General features: G+C 38.4%; 1 protein-coding gene across 2 annotated transcripts in view; it reads left to right on the top strand.

The window, feature by feature from the left end:
* The window catches only part of LOC122808749 (ras-related protein Rab-25-like), a 334,101-nt gene that overhangs the window by 113,451 nt on the left and 197,266 nt on the right, over window positions 1–23,384 (top strand). For both annotated transcript variants that reach the window (XM_044079766.1, XM_044079767.1), the window contains exon 2: window positions 12,879–13,074. In XM_044079766.1, coding sequence (XP_043935701.1) covers window positions 12,879–13,074 — 196 coding nt within the window. The remainder of the gene's footprint in view (window positions 1–12,878; window positions 13,075–23,384) is intronic.

The raw sequence follows: 23,384 nt of genomic DNA, 5'->3' as shown, positions 1-23,384 counted from the left end.
TCCACAATCCTTTGCATGTAGAATCAGTAATTACATTTTTAATGTCTGAAGAGCTGCAAATCTTTTTCTGATGAACTACAGCAATACTTATATGCAACACCAACAGATCTTTAAAAGAATGTTCTGCAGTGAGTGGTATGCCTAATAGTATACTTACCAGATCTTTAAAAGAAGGTTCTGCAGTGAGTGGTACGCAAAATAATATACTTAGCAGATCTTTAAAAGAAGGTTCTGCAGTGAGTGGTATGTGTAATAGTATACTTACCAGATCTTTAAAAGAAAGTTCTGCAGTGAGTGGTATGCATGATAGTATACTTACCAGATCTTTAAAAGAAGGTTCTGTGGTGAGTGGTATGCTTACTAGTATACTTACCAGATCTTTAAAAGGAGGTGTGCAGTGAGTGGTATGCATAATAGTATACTTACCAGATCTTTAAAAGAAGGTTCTGCAGTGAGTGGTATGCGTAATAGTATACTTACCAGATCTTTAAAAGAAGGTCTGCAGTGAGTGGTATGCATGATAATATACTTACCAGATCTTTAGAAGAAGGTTCTGCAGTGAGTGGTATGCGTAATAGTATACTTAGCAGATCTTTAAAAGAAGGTTCTGCAGTGTGTGCTATGCGTAACAGTATACTTAGCAGATCTTTAAAAGAAGGCTCTGCAGTGAGTGGTATTCATAATACTATACTTACCAGATCTTTAAAAGAAGGTTCTGCAGTGAGTGGTATGCATGACAGTATACTTACCAGATCTTTAAAAGAAGGTGTGCAGTGAGTGGTATGCATAATAGTATACTTACCAGATCTTTAAAAGAAGATGTGCAGTGAGTGGTATGGGTAATACTATACTTACCAGATCTTTAAAAGAAGGTTCTGCAGTGAGTGGTATGAGTAATAGTATACTTACCAGATCTTTAAAAGAAGGTTCTGCAGTGAGTGGTATGCATAATAGTATACTTACCAGATCTTTAAAAGAAGATTCTGCAGTGAGTGGTATGCATAATAGTATACTTACTAGATCTTTAAAATAAGGTGTGCAGTGAGTGGTATGCGTAATAGTATACTTACCAGATCTTTAAAAGAAGGTTCTGCAGTGAGTGGTATGCGTAACAGTATACTTAGCAGATCTTTAAAAGAAGGTTCTGCAGTGAGTGGTATACGAAACAATATACTTACCAGATCTTTAAAAGAAGGTTCTGCAGTGAGTGGTATGCGTAATTGTATACTTGCCAGATCTTTAAAAGAAGGTGTGCAGTGAGTGGTATGCATAATAGTATACTTACCAGATCTTTAAAAGAAGGTTCTGCAGTGAGTGGTATGTGTAATAGTATACTTACCAGATCTTTAAAAGAAGGTTCTGCAGTGAGTGGTATGTGTAATAGTATACTTACCAGATCTTTAAAAGAAGATTCTGCAGTGAGTGGTATGCATAATAGTATACTTACCAGATCTTTAAAAGAAGATTCTGCAGTGAGTGGTATGCATGATAATATACTTACCAGATCTTTAAAAGAAGGTTCTGCAGTGAGTGGTATGCGTAATTGTATACTTGCCAGATCTTTAAAATAAGGTGTGCAGTGAGTGGTATGTGTAATAGTATACTTGCCAGATCTTTAAAATAAGGTGTGCAGTGAGTGGTATGTGTAATAGTATACTTACCAGATCTTTAAAAGAAGGTTCTGCAGTGAGTGGTATGCGTAATAGTATACTTACCAGATCTTTAAAAGAAGGTTCTGCAGTGAGTGGTATGTGTAATAGTATACTTACCAGATCTTTAAAAGAAGGTTCTGCAGTGAGTGGTATGCGTAATAGTATACTTACCAGATCTTTAAAAGAAGGTTCTGCAGTGAGTGGTATGTGTAATAGTATACTTACCAGATCTTTAAAAGAAGGTTCTGCAGTGAGTGGTATGTGTAATAGTATACTTACCACATCTTTAAAAGAAGGTTCTGCAGTGAGTGGTATGTGTAATAGTATACTTACCAGATCTTTAAAAGAAGGTTCTGCAGTGAGTGGTATGCATAATAGTATACTTACCAGATCTTTAAAAGAAGGTTCTGCAGTGAGTGGTATGCGTAATAGTATACTTACCAGATCTTTAAAAGAAGGTTCTGTGGTGAGTGGTATGTGTAATAGTATACTTACCTTGTCCATTCACAACTAAACTTTTCCTTCCCATTACCAGCAACTGGCGGGTTGTCATTACTTCTCCAGTTCTGTCCCCTCAAGGAATGAAGCATGAGAAATGTGTGAGTCAGAATGTGAATGGCATTAACAGCCAAAATAAGAGAAGTAGGTGCAAAAGGAGAGAAACCAATGCCTTTTTTAAGAATGTATCTTTGTAAGACATAACTGCTGTGCGAGGTAATGGCACGATCACATTGCCTTATTCTGAGAGGGTTCCTGTAGTAAGTAGTAAACTTACAGTGAAGTACCAAGAAATATGTGGACAACAAGGGTTGGAGAGATGCATAAGAAGATGACAGAGAAGGAGACTATGGCAGAGTAAACCAGACCTTCACTACAGCCAGATAGTCCTAGTCTGGAAGTCCTGTTCGAATGTAATGACTCAAAAAGCTTTAAACATGAAGATGACCTTTAGAGAGCTCCATGATGTACACATTTTAAAAACAAACACTAGAAGGTGGAACCTCATGGAATTACCATGTACAGCATTGTTATAGTTTTATGCAACCTGGTAAGAGCAGAGCACAATGCAGTAATTAGGCATTTGGTGACAGCTGCTTTGACACAAGAATACCCTAAAAGAAGAAATGCAATGGATCTCTCTTTCAGAGTTGTTTAACTCTAGATTATGAAGGAGTGTTTTATTCTAGTTGTCTTCCTCAAACAAGTAAGGCAGGAAAACAAATATGGTTGGTTACGGGTTACAGTAGTCAGTAGATTAGGGAGAAGCTCTGTAATCAACCCCAAATACAAGGGAAGTGAACAGTTTGAAATTGATTATACTCAATTTCTTAGAGACATTCACAAGCTGGAAGATGTATTATATAAATTAAAGTGACTTCAAACACAGCGGTACCACCTTGAAGCTTGTTTAAAACATAAGGTGATACCGAGAGGTCTAAGAATACTAAAAATGCCAACGCAAGGAGAAAAACAACCAGAGCTATTATCTAGATGGCAACAACTTAATCTAGAAATTAGCTTTAATTATATACGCTTATTAATTGAATTTGGAGAAAGGGAAGAGTGTGATATTGGCAAAGAGATACAACAGTATGAACAATAAATATATGCTAAGTATCCATAAATTTTTGTGGTGAAAGAATTCAGACATTGGCTGACTCAGTAATCGCATATGAGAACAAGATGTTAAGGCAGAAATTACACACACTTGAACGGGATATTGGAGATTTTAAGGGGCGCCATGTGTTCATTTGGCCCAAATCGTGTTATCAATCTAATGAACATCAGGAGACGACCTTAAAAGAAACAACAGCAGGAGAGCGGATGATGTTAGTGAATACCGGGCTGAACAGCTCCAGTGATGAAGGCGAGCACCTTGGCACCAAATGTAAAGGAAATGCATTACCAATACAGAAGGTTCTAATACAGGAACAACCACAAACAACGACAACATTAAAAGAGCAACAACTTACTTCAAATGTTCACAGTGATAGTAATTCTAGCAATCGGCTAGAATCAAGGGAGGAATCATTTTTTTCAACACTTCCGATAAGGTTAGAGGCGTCCATGAATTGGAGAGGACGCTCGAGAAACAGAGCCAAGAGAAAGTTCTCACAGGAGTCACCAACAAGGGCGAAATGAACACGGTCCCAAAAAAAGGACTATTAGTATGGAACATTTCATCTAAACAGTTGAAACCAGCTGAAATTACATTGCTTGACAAGGGATTGTCTTTCATCCCATCACAGTGACTGGAGGTAATAGAGACAATTATTAATCTGGAAATGTTTAGTAGGAATTTACAACTTAAAATGATGTTTAAAAATTCATGTGATGTTAATGTAAGACAATTTAAAAAACCTAGCACGTACATGCCTAAGAAACATCCTGCCATAGACATGTTTACAAAAATATGTGAAAATGAAATATTTGAAAAAATGCAAGATGATATAAAAGGAAGAACTAAGAAATATAACATAACAAGAGAGGAAAGTGAGGCACTGAAGAATTTACAATCTGACCCCACTATCACCATAAAACCAGCAGATAAGGGAGGCCCCGTGGTGATAATGGATACTCAGTTTTATAATGAAAGCATGTATCGAATGCTACAGGAAGAAAAGGTATATTCGCCTATAGAAAAAAACGCAGCTTCAAGAAATTATTAAAGAAGTGGAATATACACTATATGATACCTTATTAGAAGGGACAATAGATAAAGATTTATATGAGTATTTTTCAATGGCAAAACCAGTAATACCCACAATAAATGGAATACCTAAAGTACATAAACACCCTAGTAAACCCCCATTGAGACCCATAGTGTCAGGAAGAAATTGGCTAACGGAACCTATATCAATTTATATAGAAAAGAGTTTAAGACCTAGAGTGGACAGGAATCCATATATTTTAAAAGATACTAAGCACTTTCTCCAAGATCTATATGAGTTTATGGAAAGTACAAAAGAGAATAGTACCAACTTAATACTGGTAACAATGGATGTATGTTCCCTATTTACATCCATACCGAATAACATTGGTGTGGATATGTTAAGGGAATATATGTTGAATGAAGGCACATGCAATCATGCAAAGGTAGATCTTATTTGCATGTTGATGGAACTAGTGTTGAAACATAATGTCATGTTATCTGATCATAAAATGTACTTACAGAAGGAAGGAGTGGCAATGGGCACACCAAGCGCAAATAGTTATGCGAACTTGGTGATGGCCACATGGGAGAAACAACATATCATATCAGGAAAATGGAGCCAGATCGTCTTTTATAGGCAATTTGTAGATGACGTTTTCCTGTTGTGGAAGGGGGACCAAGAACAACTGGAATTATGCCATTCACAGTTAAACAGCAGCACAATTTTTTTGAAATTTGAAATGCAATACTCAACATTATCTATATAGTTTTTAGATGTTAGTATAGAGCAAAAAGAAAGAGGTCAATTTATTACGAACATTCATAGGAAAGATTGTCATAGCAATACACTTCTTCACAGAACTAGTATGCATCCACGATACATTTTTGATAATATTGTGAAGGGGCAAACCCTTAGAACATCAAGGTTGATACCAGAGCAGGAAAGCTTTGACATGGAAATAAAATGTTTAAAGGAATGACTAAATGACAGAGGCTATGAATCAATAAGGATGAATAATATTATTAAGGAAGGTATGACACATAGAAATGACATTGGCAAACCCTACTATTCAGATAGAGTCAAACAGAAAGGCAAAAATGATAAGGTCAATAAACAAGCAGTACGGGTACCAACATATTATGCCACCAATAGTAATTTAATTACTGATACAGTTAAGAAATATTGGTCAATATTGACCCAAGATCCAGAAATAAGACCGTTAATAGGTGAAACACCAACATTTATGTTTAGAAACAAAAAATCATTGAAGAAGATGCTTTGTTATAAACATGAATCAATAGAAAATAATGTAAATTTGACAGGTACATCGCCATGTACCAAGTGTAATCAATGTCAATTTATTGAGCAAAATAACAAATTTGTGCATCCAGACACACAGTATACATATATATTTAAAGTGAAAGCTAATTGTAACAGTAAAGACGTTATATATTTAGCTGTCTGTCAAATATGTTTATCCTTCTATGTGGGAAAAACAAATAGGGAACTTAGATTTCGTATCTGTGAGCACTTGTTACATATAAGGAAGGGCACGCTGACGAATGCCCTAGCAAAACATGTAGTTGAATATGGGCAGATACATTCTTTTAAGTTTCAAATCATGGAACAGGTTTTATCAAATGAAAGAGGGGGTGATTTGATAAATAAAACGGAAACCTCAGAAACTAGATGGATAGTTAGATTAAGGGCTGACAGAGGCAAAGGCCTCAATAAAAGGATACCAATGAAGCCTATTTTAAAAAATAGGGCTCTTTTTAAATAAATTTATTTTGTGAGAATAGTAAATAATAAAGTGATATATATATATTTATATTTTTTATGTTCATGTTTTTTATGCTTTTATAATATTTTAAGATAGATGTTAAACATATAGTTTAAAGATGCATCAAAAATTTCACTAAGGGTGTGTATGGCTTTAATTCTAAATAGAATAATTGGTATAGATTTATTGCATTTAATTGTTGAGTATATTTATAAGGGACCACAACTCAATGCATTTATGGTCTGATGAAGTGGTGTGATACAACCATGAAAGCACTTACCTTGTTTAACTGAGCTCAATGGAAGATTAAAGTTTGTTTTACTTTGTTTTAAAATGGAAGGACTGGCATTGAGATTCATTTGCCTATGGTTGAAGTATTGGCCTTTTTTTGTGGAATACTTATCTTTGTTTTTTGGTCGAATACTTCATTTATACACCTAGCAGTGCTTTGTGTGTTTGGAACCCCAAATACTTTGTTTTCCCATGAAAAAATGAAAAAAAAGTGGTTCCATTTAACACTCCAATGGAGCTCAGAAAGTTTGCACTGTAACTTCCAATGGGCAAAGCCTAAGCTTTTTGCTAGAATCAAATTATGTCCTTACATTTCAAACAAATGTTCATCTCTCTGGATCTGTAGGGGTTATGAAAGAAGTATAAATGGCAAACTCTTCAGCACAAGCTATTTTTAAAATGGTTGTTTTCTTTAGGTTCTAGGTCTTTAACAATTTTATAAGTCACAATGAGCATGTAACTACCATGTTTGTAATATTTTATAAACAACTTATAATATATCAGCAACCACTCAAGTTATACACATAGCAGTATTTTATTCATCTAGCTGAGAGTTTTCATATGTATCTAAAGAGTTCTGTCTGTGTTAACTGGTTCTTGAGATATTTAGAAAAATATGAAAATTATATCTATATAAATTAATATCATAAAAAAACAGTTAACATCTCTTAACATGCACTAGACAGAGGTCAAATATTAATGCAGTTGAGTTTGCCATTGTATAAACTTTAAGACAAAATCTTTTAAAACTTTGTACATAGCAGGGTTTTGGAATTATTGATACAAATATGAACAAGCAATATTTGACATCTAGAGATGTCAGTAGGAGTTAACTGCAGATGCACCTGGGGGCTTCACTTGGATGTAATGGGTTACATTTAAGAACCAGGACTTTTAACAGGTCCTCTGAACTGATGTGACAGGAATCAGGAAAATTGTTTTCTAAGAAAGAGCCCTAAACACAGATCTAAAACCAGACATTTAAAAACTGAGTTTCTGCATAAAACTGTTGAGGTACAGAGAACAAGATTGATCCCTTAAGTGAAAAACAGGTGGATAATCCCTTTAACAAATTACTTCAGTAGTCCAAGATTAGACAATGTCTGTACATTTAATGGAGAGCTAAAATGCAAAGAAGTTAACTTTAGTCATAAAGCAACTCTTTTCCAAGTTTTCTGACCTTGGTCTTAGACGGACTAAACAGTAAAACCTTTTCCAACTGGTATTGCAGGTGGGTCATGTAAAGGTGACTAAAATACCCCTGACCTCCTCAGTGAGGACATCTGGCCTAAGAGGGGTCAAAGGAGTAACCAGGCTTAAATAAGTGTGAGATAGAGTATTCTGATAATAAATGACAGAAGGACAATCACTATGTCTAGAATTAAGAACCATAAATGAGGGGAAAGAAACAACTCCAACCGACAGCAAATGGAAAAAAAAAAAAAACACTTCAAAAAACAAAAGCCTAAGGCAAAGGCATTTAGTCAGCATTCATTCATCAAGACATAATTCCCATATCATTCCCACAACAGGGGTTATCTGATGAAGTCTTGAGAGACGAAAACGTATGGTGAACTGTGAGCGATAATAACTTGTGTTCGTAATAAAGGATTACATCGTGGTTCGTGGACTGTGTTTTCTACAAACAGCACTCATTTTTTGGTTACCAGATGTCTAGAATTAAGTAGAAAAATATAAACTAATGGAAATTAAGGTGCTTGTGCTAAAAGAAAGCCAATATTGTTTTCTCTCTTTCAATATACTTCACTTTCTTTGCATTCACTTTTTACATTTTGAAGAAGCTTATTTGCTGGGATGTAGGGAACCACTGTACATAGCCAATACTTTCCAAAAAAAACATCATCCCTCACTATGTCTTTTAGTTTCAGGGGACAAAGACAGGAAGTTGGCTTTGAAATCTGAGGAAATTTGTTTTGCCTTCTACATGCCATACTGAGCAATTTCCTTTAACACTAAACCTATCTGACTTTAATATTTAAGGAAGTGAATGAAATCCTGCTGAGAAAGTGAGCAGAAATGTTGCATACACTTGGAAAGTATATCCATACTTTGGAATGGTGCCTGGGAGCATACTTTCACAACTTTATTATGCATGAGGCAGGACTTCATTCCGCCTTGTCTGTTCAACTACCAACACACTTTTATGTGTCCAAAAGTGTCCACACAAAATATAAGGTCTTACACAGAATGAAGGCTCATCTACAAGACACCTGGACACAAGTGAAGATCCCTGACCTGTTGATTCAAAGGTATCCTTTTGTCCAGAAGTGCTTCCTCTCGCTTAGAAAAAAAAAAGAATCAGAAATCAGGATCTGCATAGATTCCCGAGCTAACAATAAATAAATAAATAACTATATAAATAAATACCAGGTGATTTGCATGGTATCTGTCCAATATTGCGTGATCATTTGTACAATTTGAGCATCAGGATATAATTTGAGTGATCATAGTGACTCAGCAATCACTGAATCCTTACTATCCATTGGACAGTCATATGGACATATAAATCTGCTGAGAGAACAGAGGTAGCTTGCCAAGTCCATCCAGCTTGTGTAATCCTGGTATCATGCCAAGGAAGGTAAATGAAGCTCTGAAGGTCAGCTGACAACAAACCGTGAGTGACAGTCTGTCAGTCAGCTAAGTCGAGTTTCAAGATAGTACATGGTAGGCTATGTTAGGCTGTGCACTACTAACTTAGCATATGTTAGGTAAGTCTGACTGATTGGGGGGGGGGGGGTTGAGCCAGGGAGTCAGTAACCAGCAACTCAAGAGGATGTTTTGTATTTTTTTTAAATATATAAGCAGCAACTCATAGCCTGACTCTGTCTGTCAGAAACCTAGCTAATAAAGGAGCCTCATAGTAGTATGTAAGTGTGCAAGTTTGTGTCTGTGTGTATGTGTGTGTGTGTGTGTGTGTGTGTGTGTGTGTGTGTGTGTGTGTGTGTGTGTGTATATACACATTCACTCTCTAACTTCTTAAGCTGTACACACTATAATTTGATTATCTAGTTTATTTTTATTATATTCCTGCCTTTAGTGTTTTGGTGGCTTTGTGTCACTTCCAGAAATTTACTCACTACTTATTTAATCAGTGGTTATATTTGAATTTATTTAGTGCTACTTTTTTTGTTACTATTCTGAATCATGATTGCGTACAGTACATTGTGACTAATATGTTTAAATTTACCAATCTATATACCACTTGTTTGCTGTTCATGTCATTTTTATAGCATTGCAAAGTCTCCTAGATTTTTTCCTCTGAACCTCTACTGAAAATGGGTTCTGCTAGGTAAAATCAAGTAAAAGACAGTCTGGTATGCTTCTAGTGGATTTGACCAATGAGAATGCCATGTCTGTATGAGATCCAGACTCTCTCCAGACCCCTGCAGTAAAACCATCTTGGTCTGCTTGCCTGCACTTATTTTGCTAGGTAATTTTTAGAAGTTTGTCTAAGTTTTGACTGTACTGAAAAATGCTCCTCTTTTGGAAGTCTATCCAGAAGTCCTTTCTGGTCAGTCACCTTTCATGTGAAAGCCATGAAAAGAGACCACTGCCTCTTGCAGTATCCCAAACCTTCATCCATTATCTTAGTCCATCTTCAAATAAAGCCTTTCCTGCTCTGATTATCATATCCTTGAAGCTGATGACATTTAATCTTACAACTTCACTGTTATGTAATTCCACATTAAATAACCTATCTTTCCTAGTTCATCTGAAATTTTCTTTTGGTCTAAACCTTCCGCCTACATATATGATCATCTACAGAATCAAATTATGTACTTCTGAATTACCAGTCTAAATGTTTATATATTTTTAATCAGGTTCACAGTGCACCTGCAACAAATTTCCTGTTTTTTGATTAGTCAGCATATCCTATATTTGCCTAGTATGGATTCCACTTCTCCAAAAGCGTGTTTAAAATAAATGTGTCATGGCCTCACACCTGCCCCAGGAATGCAATTAAGTTCATGTTGTGCTGCTAGGGATACCAACAGCTGGACAGCAGATACCTTTCTGTGTGATTTGAGCATATGCTATAAGTGTAATACAGAGAGGTTTTGCTGTAAATAGTTTCTAAGTAGTCATTAGTCATAGTCCCTTTGTATGCTGCTGCTGCTGCTGCTACTGTCCACTTCTACAAAACCTGAATAAAAACACAAAGAAAAGGAAAGTTTCCCTACAATAATATCAAGCCTCAATAATGATGTGATGTATTTTTCTGCCGTTTTGTTTCCCCTGGTGTCTCTGAGTGGAATCCCACAATCTTAATGTAAGTGGAAGGAGTAATATGGTATACCATATGCAACTATTATGATAATTAGGTGTCCAAATGTTTGGCAGGTTGTTCCTACTTTTCAAGGGGTTTTGTATATATTTTTAATATCTGCATATTGCAAAGTATGATGCCAGCTGCCGCATGTCTGTCTACCATACAAACTGATGCAGGTTTGCCTTGAAGTCAGACATTCCTTTCACAGATTCTACCTCAGTTTTTGTGTCATCAGCGAACAGGCTAAATTTGTGCATGGGGCCTTGAAGATGGGACTGTCAATTTATGTTTTATTTATTTAACATTTGTTAACCGGGAAAGTCCAACTTGGAACAAAGCCAATTTTCAGCGGAGGCCCGGGGAGAAAGGCTCCAGATGCATGTCTTTGTAACGTGGGAGGAAACCGGAGCACCTGGAGGAAACCCACACAAACGCAGGGAGGACATGCAGATTCCACACAGAAGGCACCCCAGCCGAGAGTCAAACCGGAGAACCTCTTGCTGTGAGGCAACAATGCTACCGCTGCACCACTGCGCCGTCAAGATACAAGATGATATCATACCCATACTAGAAGCCTGTGTAACAATGATACTTTAGCCATTTTTCCTCTGGATATGGAATGGCAGAAGTCAGCAATTCTAATGCCCTGTGTTATTACTAATGATTAGACGGTTGATGGGAAAAAAAAGGATGCCCCAGAGTTCGGCATGTTCATTTATAGATTCACAGGTTTTGTGAATGAGTTCAAAGCCTACTGACTTGCAAGGAACTTGATGTCCCAGATCCCACACTGGAACTTATGCATAACCATATAGTCATCCAGTTTCTTTCTGAAGGTGTGGATTGATGAACTGAATTTACTGAGAGGGGGATTTATTTCATAAGCTTTGGAGTATTTGTGATGTGAAGATGTTACATTTCATTGTCGTGCTGAATGTTAATTTTTACTGAGGCCAAGTGTTCTCTTGTATTCAGCTCAGCAGGGGATCCTTTAAGCAAATTGTTTCAAATCATGATGGGGTTCCCTAATGCTCTGTTTGTCGGGTATAAGTCTCCCTAAGAAAGTAATATGATACACATTATTGGGGGGGGTAGAGATAGCTGCTGTAGTCTCTGGCTACAAGGCAAGTCTTGAAGCCCTTCATTTCTGCTTGCGAGGAATCTTTGTACATTCTTCACTTGCACCAGATGGAGTATGACCAGGTTACAGATCACGGTGCGGCATTTTATAATAATCTGATAAAAGCTGTATACAGAGCAGTGGTTATTATCCTGGCGCAGCTCTTCACCCAAAGAAAGGATCATGTGGCCAACTCCACATGCTTTGTAGATGTTAATGGTTATAGGGGTATCATGAGAAAGGTCATCATTTACAAGGACTCCAAGGTCTTCTGCTATTATGTCAACTTTCAGTTATTGTTCTTCAGTTCAGTTATTGTTCTTCAGAAGTACATAAATCTGATTGGGGGTTGGGGAGTGCAAATGTCAGAATGTTGCTTTTTTGACATTGAAGTCAATGTTATTTCTACAGCTCTACTCATGTGCGGTATTGGACATGCTGAATTTATAGTATTAAGTCCAAACAGACTCAATATTTCAGGATGAGAAATTACTCTAACTTGAATCTGAAAGATTTTAATTTCTTCTTCCAGGGGCTTGTGCAGTACTAAAGACTAAATTAGGAATATTCAAGATAACATCACCATTTCATTTGCATATATGATAGGCCACCTTCATTTGATGTCAGAATTATAAACAGCAGGCCTGTTTTCTAAAGTTTATCTCATAACTGAACATCCATCCTAACAACTTGTCTTTAAATGAATTCTGCAGTGTGTATCATGTCATAATAAAGTTGAATGTCTGTTGACCATGTTTTAATTCCTAAGGAAGTCAGTGAACATATTAATAGTGAAGGCAACTGTTTTAAATTTATTTTTAAATATCTCAGGTCCATGCTGCAGGATTTTCTGCTGTGATGCTCAAACCACATTTCACGTATTTAAAGATATCCTGTCTTTGGTATCCTGCTCTCACCACACATTCAGTGAGAGATGTAATCAGAAAAGGGTTAATGATACACTGTTATATTCTATGATCTATGTAACTTTTTAAAAAGGGCTTATCTTTAAAATGACTAACTGAGGATACCAGGTAGTATTGTGGGCAGCTGTTCTGAATTAACTAGGCTTTTCATTGTCTTGCAGTGGTTCTGATTGGAGAATCCGGTGTGGGGAAAACTAATCTCTTGTCTAGATTCACCAGGAATGAGTTTAACCATGACAGTCGCACCACCATTGGTGTGGAGTTTTCTACACGCACCATTGTAATTGATAGTGTGACAGTAAAGGCACAGATCTGGGACACAGCAGGACTGGAACGTTATCGGGCCATTACATCTGCGTGAGTACATATACTTTTTAAGAAGAACCTTTGTAAACGATTGCATGACAAGGAAATGCATACATACCTGGGAGAGACATGAATTAGTTATAGTGTGATATAAGTCAAAAATAAATATTGGTTAGAAATGTACTGCTACTTGCTCCTTACACAGTATAACAGGCAGACAAAGTTGGCCAAGTGAACTTTTTTGCAGACGGTGTTTCTGTTTATTTAAACAGTGAACTGAGCTGCAATGAATTACTGATTAGGCTTCAGGGATCCTCTGCAATAAGTAACTTGTGATTTCCTCTTCTAGTAGGTTTAGACCTTTCACCTCCTCCCATTCTCTACAGCATGCAACTTTACTACCTACTGCAATTTGTAATGTCATGTGTTAGACTAAAAGGGTGTGTGCAGCCACTGTGCCAGGGAGGAATTTTCTGCGGCTTGCAAAGTCTGCATCTTGATGTTAATAATCATAAGAATGCACCTGGGTTTGATTCCTACAACTTCAAAACCTTCCAATTTCTCTTGTGATTATCAGATGTTAGTTGATGACAGCATTACTTACACTTCCTGGTAAAGGAGCATGATATGATATGGGGGCTTTTCCACAAGTACTGGTGCTTCAACACAGCTATACACCGAGGTAAAGAGAACAGACTGAGGCCTGCATGGGTTCTGCAAAGAAGTCAGCAATAGAGAGCGCTCAGTGCAGGGACAGGCAGAAGGGTCCTTCATCCAATCACAGGTCACCGACAGGTAGAAAGGAAAAGCTAATGGAACTGACATTCAGGTGTCATTCAGACTCCCCTCTTGAATTAATGATATAGTCTTGTGCTTTTGTGAGTAATTAACTTCACTTTAACCAGAGAGGTTGAGTTTGCATCTGTCATTGGCTGATGATGCAATGAGAGTGGGAAGTGCACCCCTGGTATGCACCTTGGAGGAGTGTTCCAGGGTGTCCACAATGACTCTTCCATGTTTAAGCATGTGGAGCGTGACCACTCTAGCTGAACTCAATAATGGTGTTTCCGCTCTATGGACTATCTCCAAGTTAAATGAGACTCAACACCTAAGATTAAGAAGGTTGCTGTATAGTAAATCTTGCAGAAAATTAATATTGGAGAATATGGACTGATACCAGTGACAAGCCTCAAACACACCTCTCATGACCCAGCAGTGCCTCTGGCATGTCCTTTGCCTGACATCCATTGCCTTTTACCCAGCACACACTGCTCATCTTTTACCCACTTATCACCCTTATAACCTCATACACTAGTTAGGTCCAGGTTTCTGCTTTTGTTGCCAGGGTTAGGGGAGGATCTCCCTCTCCCTCCTTTTTCTGGGATGGAGATTCTGAGAATCCAAACATCCTTGATTTTGAGATGGATGAGGATAATGTACCTGCACTCTCCTACAGCCCCCTGTGCATGACCCATTGTTTAGGGATGCCCTTAGATTTGTGAAATCCAGCATGGACATGCGGGTTTTCTTCACATAAATATCTTAATCATTATATTGGCAAGGATAGAAATGTTGTATTATCCCCTATGGAATCACTTCTAAAGGATACAATATATGCAGTCTGGCAGCAACCAGATCAGCTTTTTCTGCTTCTAAGAAGGCAGCTGGCCTCTACAAGTCCTTAACGGACTGGAGAGAAAGAGATCCTGTTTAAACATCTTGGGACAATGTCCTATAAGATCATTTTGCCTTGCACAGGTCCCAAAAACTTCAGTGGATTTCCATGTTGCCACCTGATAAGGAATCTAAAGATCTGGAGCGGGTGGGCAAGAATGTTTCTTCTCTTCCCCCCTGGCACTAATGTCCATTAATTGTCTGTCTCAAGTTCAAGAACTAGTCCTCCCAAGTAGGCTAGACAGTGGAAAATTTGTCAGATCTACTTGGATCTGGAATCACAGAAGTTTTAAAAAAAGAGTCTTACAATGGATTTTGTAGTGTGTATTTATATAATTCACTGCAACTTTGAATACACTGGTAATACAGGAAGGTCAGCAGCACAGGAATGTACCTGCAACAGATTGCATGACTTCGGCAGTCTTTCCTTTAAGGATGAAAGCAAGAAGACCATTATGGATGTTCACTTCCAGAGTCACATCATCACTGGTCAGGCCTCCCATGACCTGGACAAGGATGTCCAAAAGAAGAAACAAATAATGTCCATCGTAGAGGAACTTTATGATATTCCACAGTTTCTTCCTCTAGGCCAGACATATTTTCTGAGAAGAAAGTGCCAACTATAAAATGGGGAAAATTCCTAAGTGCTACTCAGTTTTTCCTGCCTTAATTGTGCCAACGAAGTCTCTCAGGATGTCTTCACTAGCACAACAGCTTAAGTTATGGGTATTACAAAGGACTGCCTGTGGAAGGATGTTTTTCTGAGTTTACCCAGCATGGAGAGCCATCCCTAGAGTCTAGTTGGTACTATAATTTTCTTGGGTGGTGAAAGCCAGGGTACATTTTTGGCTAGGCTTGTATAGGCCCTAGGGCCAATAGCCTAGTACCTACCTATGAACCTATACTTGGTTACAAATGATAAGGTTTAGAAATATATCATAATCCTTCAGAAACAGCTCCACTTAGGGACTGTGTAGATGTGGAGTCTGGACTCTATTCCTCAGAGGTGCGATGCATTTTCTTCCTTTTTCAGAGAAAGCAAAAGCAAAAAAAAAAACTAAATTTGCCTTTTCATTGTTCTAAAGGTGATGGGAGATTTCTGAACCATTTCTGACTTCTGTGACCTTAGTAAACATGGTAGGTGCTTCAACTTTTACATGGTGAATGTCCAGAGAATCATATTCCTATTGCAGCAGGGAAATTTGATAATTTGACTATAAATGGCAGATGCCTTTTACCTTATTGCTGTCTGTAGTCCTCACAAGGAGGTTTCTTTGGTTTGCCCTCAGTGGGCTTCACAATTTCAGCAGAAGATGTTGAGGTTTGGGTTATCCTTACACCTACAGAGCTTCCCGAGGTACTCTCTCTCTCTCTCTCTCTCTCTATATATATATATATATGTGTGTGTGTGTGTGTGTGTGTGTGTGTGTGTGTGTGTGTGTGTGTGTGTGGCTGTTCCCATTAGGGGTTGCCACAGCGGATCATCTGTTTCCATTTCTTCCTGCCCTCTGCATCTTGCTCTGTCACACCAACCACCTGCATGTCCTCTCTCACCACATCCATAAACCTTATCTTAGGCCTTCCTCTTTTCCTGTTACCTGTTAGCTTCATCCTTAGCATCTTTTTCCCAATATACTCAGCATCCCTCCTCAGCACATGTCCAAACCAACATAATCTTATCTCTCTGGCATTGTCTCCAAACCTTCCAACCTGGGCTGACACTCTAATATACTTATTCCTAATCCTGTCCACCCTCGTCACACCCACTGCAAATCTTAACATCTTTAACTCTGCCACATCCAGCTCTAACTCCTGCCTTTTTGTCAATGCCACTGTCTCCAACCCATATAACATAGCTGGTCTCACTACCCTCTTGTAGACCTTTCCTTTCACTCTTACTGGTACTCGTCTGTCACAAATCACTCCTGACACTCTTCTCCATCCAATCCATCCTGCCTGTACTCTCTTCCACACTCACCGTTACTCTGAACTATTGATCCCAAGTATTTAAACTCATCCACCTTCACCACCTCTACTCCTTGCATCCTCACCATTCCCCTATCCTCCCTCTCATTCACACACATATATTCTGTCTTAGTCCTGCTGACCTTCATTCCTCTTCTCTTTAGAGCATATCTCCATCTCTCCAGGGTCTCCTCCACCTGTTCCCTACTCTCACTACAGATCACAATGTAATCTGCAAACATCATAGTCCACGGGGACTCCTGTCTGATCTCGTCTGCCAACCTGTCCATCACCATTGCAAATAAGAAAGGGTTCAGAGCTGATCCTTGATGTAATCCCGCCTCCACCTTAAACGCATCTGTCACTCCCACCGCAGACCTCATCACTGTCACACTACCCTTGTACATATCCTGTACCACTCTTACGTACTTCTCTGACACTCCCGACTTCCTCATACAATACCACAACTCCTCTCTAGGCACACTGTCATATGCTTTCTCTAAGTCTACAAAAACACAATGCAACTCCTTCTGACCTTCTCTGTACTTCTCCATCAACAGTCTCAGAGCAAACATTGCATCTGTAGTGCTCTTTCCCGGCATGAAACCATACTGCTGATCACCAATCATCACATCTTAACCTAACTTCCACTACTCTTTCCCATAACTCTATGCTGTGACTGATCAATTTAATCCCCCTGTAGTTACTACAGCTCTGCACATCACCCTTATTCTTAAAAATCGGTACCAAAACACCTTTTCTCCATTCCTCAGGCATCCTCTCACTTTCCAAAATTTCATTAAACAATCTGGTTAAAAACTCCACTGCCATTTCACCTAAACACCTTCATGCTTCCACTGGTATGTCATCTGGACCAACAGCCTTTCCATTCTTCATCCTCTAGCCTTACTTCCTCCTTGGTAATCCATTGCACTTAATGATTCACTATCTCCACATCATCCAACCTTCTCTCCCGCTCATTCTCTTCATTCATCAGCCCCTCAAAGTACTCTTCCCATCTCCTCAACACACTCTCCTCACTTGTGAGTACATTTCCCTTAATATCCTTTATCACCTTTACCTGCTGCACATCTTTACTAGTTCGGTTCCTCTGTCTAGCCAATCAGTACAGGTCCTTTTCTCCCTCCTTAGTGTCCAACCTTTCATACAACTCTTCATATACCTTATCCTTAGCCTTCGCCACCTCTCTCTTTGCCATGCACCTCATCTCCTTATACTCCTGTCTATTTTCTTCATCTCTCTGACAATCCCACTTCTTCTTTGCCAACCTCTTTCTCTGTATACTCTCCTGTACTTTCTCATTCACCACCATATCTCCTTGTCATCCTTCCTCTGTCCAGATGTCATACCAAGCACCTTTCTAGCTGCCTCCCTTACTAGCTCTGCTGTAGTTACCCAGCTATTTGGTAACTCTTCACTGCCACCCAATGCCTGTCTTAACTCTTTCCTGAACTCCACCTCACAATTACCCTTTTTCAATTTCCACCATTTGATCCTTGGTGCTGCCCTCAAACTCCTGCTCCTCTTCTTGATCACCAACGTCATCCTACAAACCACCATCCTATGCTGCCTAACTACACTTTCTCCGGTCACCACTTTACAGTCTCCAATCTCCTTCAAACTGGCCCTCCTACATAAGATATAATCCACCTGTGTGCATCTTCCTCCACTCTTGTATGTCACACTATGATCCCCCCTCTTGTTAAAATACATATTCACCACAGCCATGTCCATCCTTTTTGCAAAATCCACTACCATCTGACCTTCTGCATTCCTTTGTTTAACACCATACCTACCCATCATGTCCTCATCCCCTCTGTTCCCTTCACCAACATGCCCATTGAAATCTGCTCCATTCACCACTCTCTCACCCTTGGGTACCGTCATCACCACTTCATCCAACTCACTCCAAAATTTTTCTTTCTCATCCATCGCACACCCAACTTGTGGAGCATATACACTAACAACATTCATCATTACACCATCAATTTCCAGCTTCATAAACATCACTCTATCCAACACTCTTTTCTTTAACACTCTTAGCATACTGTTCCTTCAGGATAACTCCCACGCCATTTCTCCTCCCATCCACACCATGATAAAACAATTTGAACCCACCTCCGATACACCTAGCCTTACTCCCCTTCCATCTGGTCTCTTGCACACACAATATACCAACCTTCCTTCTGTCCATCATATCGGCTAGCTCTCTCCCTATACCAGTCATACTGCCAACATTCAAAGTTATGACCCTCATTACCACAGTCTTAACCTTTCTCCTCTCTTCCTGCCTTCGACCATGCCTTCCCCCTCTTCTCCTCCTTCGGCCAACACTAGCCCAATTTCTGCCAGCACTCTGTTGGCTAACAGTACTGGTGGTGGTCGTTGTTACTAAGGTCTTGTAGAAGGAAATTCATGAGTTCTCCTGTCTGGGTGACTGGTAATGTCATTGGACTGGACACTGCATGGTTGCAGGTCCTGGGAATCTCAATAAAGTGGGAGAAGTCAAATCTAGTCCTGACAATAAAACTGCAATAGTTGACTGAAATTCATGCTTTTTAATGTTCTTCATTTTTACCTGTAGAATATGTCCAGGAGGTTGCAGTTTGGGCAGGCTGGGTGAAGACAGAAAGGAGGTGACTGTACAGATACTAATGTAACTTTTGGAACTTATAGTGACCACAGTTCTGTTCACATACCTAAAGATGCAGATGTTACAGCAGACTGTGAGGTGTCTGCAGCTAGAAACCCATCACACCATCAGAGACCACACTTTTTGCACCCGGCTGTAGAGTGGTGTACTTTTCCTATCAATCTATATTTTCAGCTTTCTCTCCCTGCAGCAAAAGTGCCACAGATCCTCATGGTGGATCTTTCACAACTGGTTTGAGAAGCTCGCCAGGTTTTCTGACTTTTTTCAGTGAATATGGACTTATTCATGAGTGTGTGTCTCCATGTATACCAGCTGGTAATTCAGAGAGTTTCTTCACTCTGTTCTCTGTGGAAGTGGAGTTCAGACTGGCGCCATTTCTGCACAAAACAGATACTCACGCCAAAGCAGACACAGCAGCATTTTCTTGTACTCCTGTATACAGAAGTGATGCTGGTCTTTGACTGGGACACCTGTGTGACAGCCGTTTAGATTCTAGGGAAGTGAACAAGCTGGTGAACTCCCTTAGCAACTGCTCCTCACCTTTCCTTGAGATAAGACTGAGACAATTATGTATGGTCAGTGCACTTCAAGATGAAAGCACCCCATTAAGTGATCTAGTCAGCACAAATAAGAATGTAATTATCACCTACTTTTGCTTAAATCAGCAAGGGAAAGGGAGTTGGTTGTGAATGTGCTTTCTCTTCCCTGGCATGGAATATTCCTTTACATCTTTTCATAGCTTTCTCTGATTTATGTATCACCACAAAATTCACAGAAGAAAAAAGAAGGCTGGTCCTCAGTACCCCATAGTGGCCAAGAAAGATGTGCTTTCAAAGTCTTAAGCCCCTGGCAGTGAAGGAAAGTGTCACAGAATAAGCCAAGGAAGCCCTTCTTAATTGGATTGACAGTTGACTTCACCTCAGGACCTTGCTTGTCATTTAGATCCTTTGTTGCCTCGTGACCTTTAAGTAGTGTTTAGGAATTGATTAAGGTCACTAGGAAGGCTTTCACTCATCAGACATATTCAGTAATTTCTTGACCTGGAGGGATATTCATCCTATGTCATCTCCATTGGTCATTTTCAGGTAATACTGACTTATTTCATGTACCTTTGTAACTTGGGTGTCGGTTATTCCCTGATCAAGGTGCAAGCAAAGCATATCTGCACATAATAATTTTGTGAAGGATAGAATTGTGGCCAACACTGACTGGTTAATCTATTCCTTAAAGGAGTTTTGCATCTTCACTTGCCTTTAAAAATCCATGTCCTTCTTGGGACTTGAATTTCATGAGTAAAAGGTCTGCTGCTCCTCCATTTAAGCTGTCTGGTTCAGTAGCTCAAATTAATCTGTCAGAAATGCTTTTTTTTTTGGTGCCAGTTACCTCTTCTCTCAAGACCTCCAAGTTGCAGGCCTCTGTAAAGAACTGTATTTGGTCATTCATAATGACCGAATGTCCATTAGAACTAAGTGCCATTTTCTTCAAAATGTGCTTTCAGAACTGTTATTAAACCAGTCAATTCATTTTCATGTTCCTGTTGTTGCTACTATTCAGGGCAGAAAAAGTATTTTATATCTTAGACATGCACTGCCAGTTCAGTAAGGTGGCCTAGTGGCTTCCCTCCTCTGGTCTAGTTAGAAAGGGGCTTAAAGTATTTAAGTAAACCATACCTAAGTGGACTTCTTACTTTATTGTCTTTTATGTCTAGGTGGCTACTTGCCCACTGAGAAATATTATAGTAAAGACCTAGTACACCAGGGCATGGCTTCTGAGATAATTCAATTTAAAATGTCACTGTTGCACACATTTAGGCTCTGGTCATAACTGTTAGATCACACCTTTACCAAGCATTATTACTTGGACTATGATTCCAAGATTTGGGACATCTATGGCATCTTAGTATTTCAAGAGTTGACAGTCTGATTTGGCTCTTCTTTCAGCTCCTGCCTCTCCATCAAGTATAAGTTTCAATGGTTGGGATTCTTCCTGACATAGACCTATTGTAGAAGGCTTCTATCTAAAGTCCTACATAACAACTATATATTCACCTTATTGACTAATCCATTTGGAGGCCTAGTGCAGAATGTACTTATTCTCCTATTGAACTTTATATAGAAATATACCACTATTTTCTGAATCACAATTTTGTGCATGGAACACCACAATTACACTCTTAATTGGGGAAAAAGGTTTGCTAAACAACTTCCTGACATCAGAAAATTGCAATACTAAGTGCTGTTAAGTTTTAGTCTCATGCTAGAGCACAGTAGCAGCCAGTGACATCCCCTACAGAACAGAAGCGAATATAGCCATATTTAAAGCAAACTGTGTAGCGGAATGAACACTTGTCATCTGCCTGCTGTCTGTATAACAGTGGTAAGTGTTTGACAGCTCTCAAAGCTGTTAAACACTGTGCTCCCACATTTTTCTGTGAGTTATTGTACATGTAGCAGATAAAGCTCCATACACTATAACTTATGACTGGGTCTCTCTGGTTATAATGCTTATGTGTTCTCAAAATGAATGGTAATAATTCACCTCTCAGGCCATGCTTCAATTTCTTGGCATCCCATGTCATGAACACATAATACGTTGATTATAATAGGAGAGCTGATTATAATCCTCTATGTAACAGGCATTTTTCTCTGTGCCTAAGTCTTCCAAAACCTGCAGCAGGTAAAATAAAACGGGATTTCATCGCAATGTGTGAGCTTTTCTGTGGCAGAAAAAAAAAAATGAAATTATTACCTTTTTCTGTATATAAAGACTGTAACTCCCTCCTTCTTTAGATAACTATCCTCTCAGACATATAGTTAGTTGCAAGAGAAGCAAAGCTGAGCCACTTGCCAGTTTTGTGGAGGATAATATTAAAGGAGTTTAACTAAAGGTTTCTTATATATTAGAGACGATTTTATCGACACGCTTATAATGATAGAAATTGATACTAATGATATTTTTCTTCCTGTTGATGTATGTTCTTTATATATCTAGATTTGTGGATATTATGTAATGAATTTTCCTTTGGGGAACAGAGTGTGTATCTCCTCACAAAAATGTTGGGTGTGATTTTGCCTTTATATACAGGCAGGAGAGAGGTGTCACTATTGTTGCCATTATGGCTTCATCATATACCATTATTTTTATAACTTAGTGGGAAAAATAGCACATAGTTAATTCTGAATTTTTGTTTAATATTAAGTTCTATAAATGCTTTATTGATCATTGTTTTAATCTGGAAAGAAGGTTAAGAATTACTCAGTGATTTTTTTATATATTAATAATTGCAGTAAATATTTAAAATTCATGGCAAAAATGGTACTTCCTTTCTAGATTACTGCTATTAAAGAAGGCAGATTAATTTCCACAACAATGTATCAGAAGGAAGTCACCAGTAACAATTGCATTTCCTATACCTGTATACATCCTACCTGATTAAAAAAAAACACACATTGTTAAAGTAGAGGCTGTTAGAATAAACAAGTTAACAGTCAATGGCAAGAAATATCAGGAAGAGATTAATTTGCTTCAGTGTAAATTCTCAGTCAGGGATTATCCATTGTTTTAATTAAGAGTGCTATATGACAGGTTTCTTCTAGTAGAGATGATCAATGCATGCCAATACACAGATCTATATAAATATATAGATAGACAGATAGATAGTTATCTGTAGTTATCTATACCTGTATTGATACATACATGATATGTATATTATATATCTAATATATATATATATATATATATATATATATATATATATATATATATATACATATATATATATATATATATATATATGTATACAGTAAACTCCCTGTTATCTGGGACTCAAGCAACCAGCACTCTCTAGCAACTGGCATTTGATTGATTTGTATGCCGACATATGAGCCAATCAAAAATCGCAAAGCAGAGACACTTCTCAATGCGAAACAGTTCCGCATTGAGTAGAAGTGGCTCCACTTTGCAATTTTTGATTGGCTTGCATGTCGGCATATGAGCCAATCAAAAACCCCAAAGGGAATCCTCTTCTGTTCAATGCAGAACAGCCTGC

This window comes from Protopterus annectens, chromosome 8.part0 (genome assembly GCF_019279795.1).
Source record: "Protopterus annectens isolate FY-2018-M chromosome 8.part0, PAN1.0, whole genome shotgun sequence".
Taxonomy (NCBI): domain Eukaryota; kingdom Metazoa; phylum Chordata; order Ceratodontiformes; family Protopteridae; genus Protopterus; species Protopterus annectens.
This window is presented reverse-complemented; position numbering and strand designations above follow the sequence as displayed.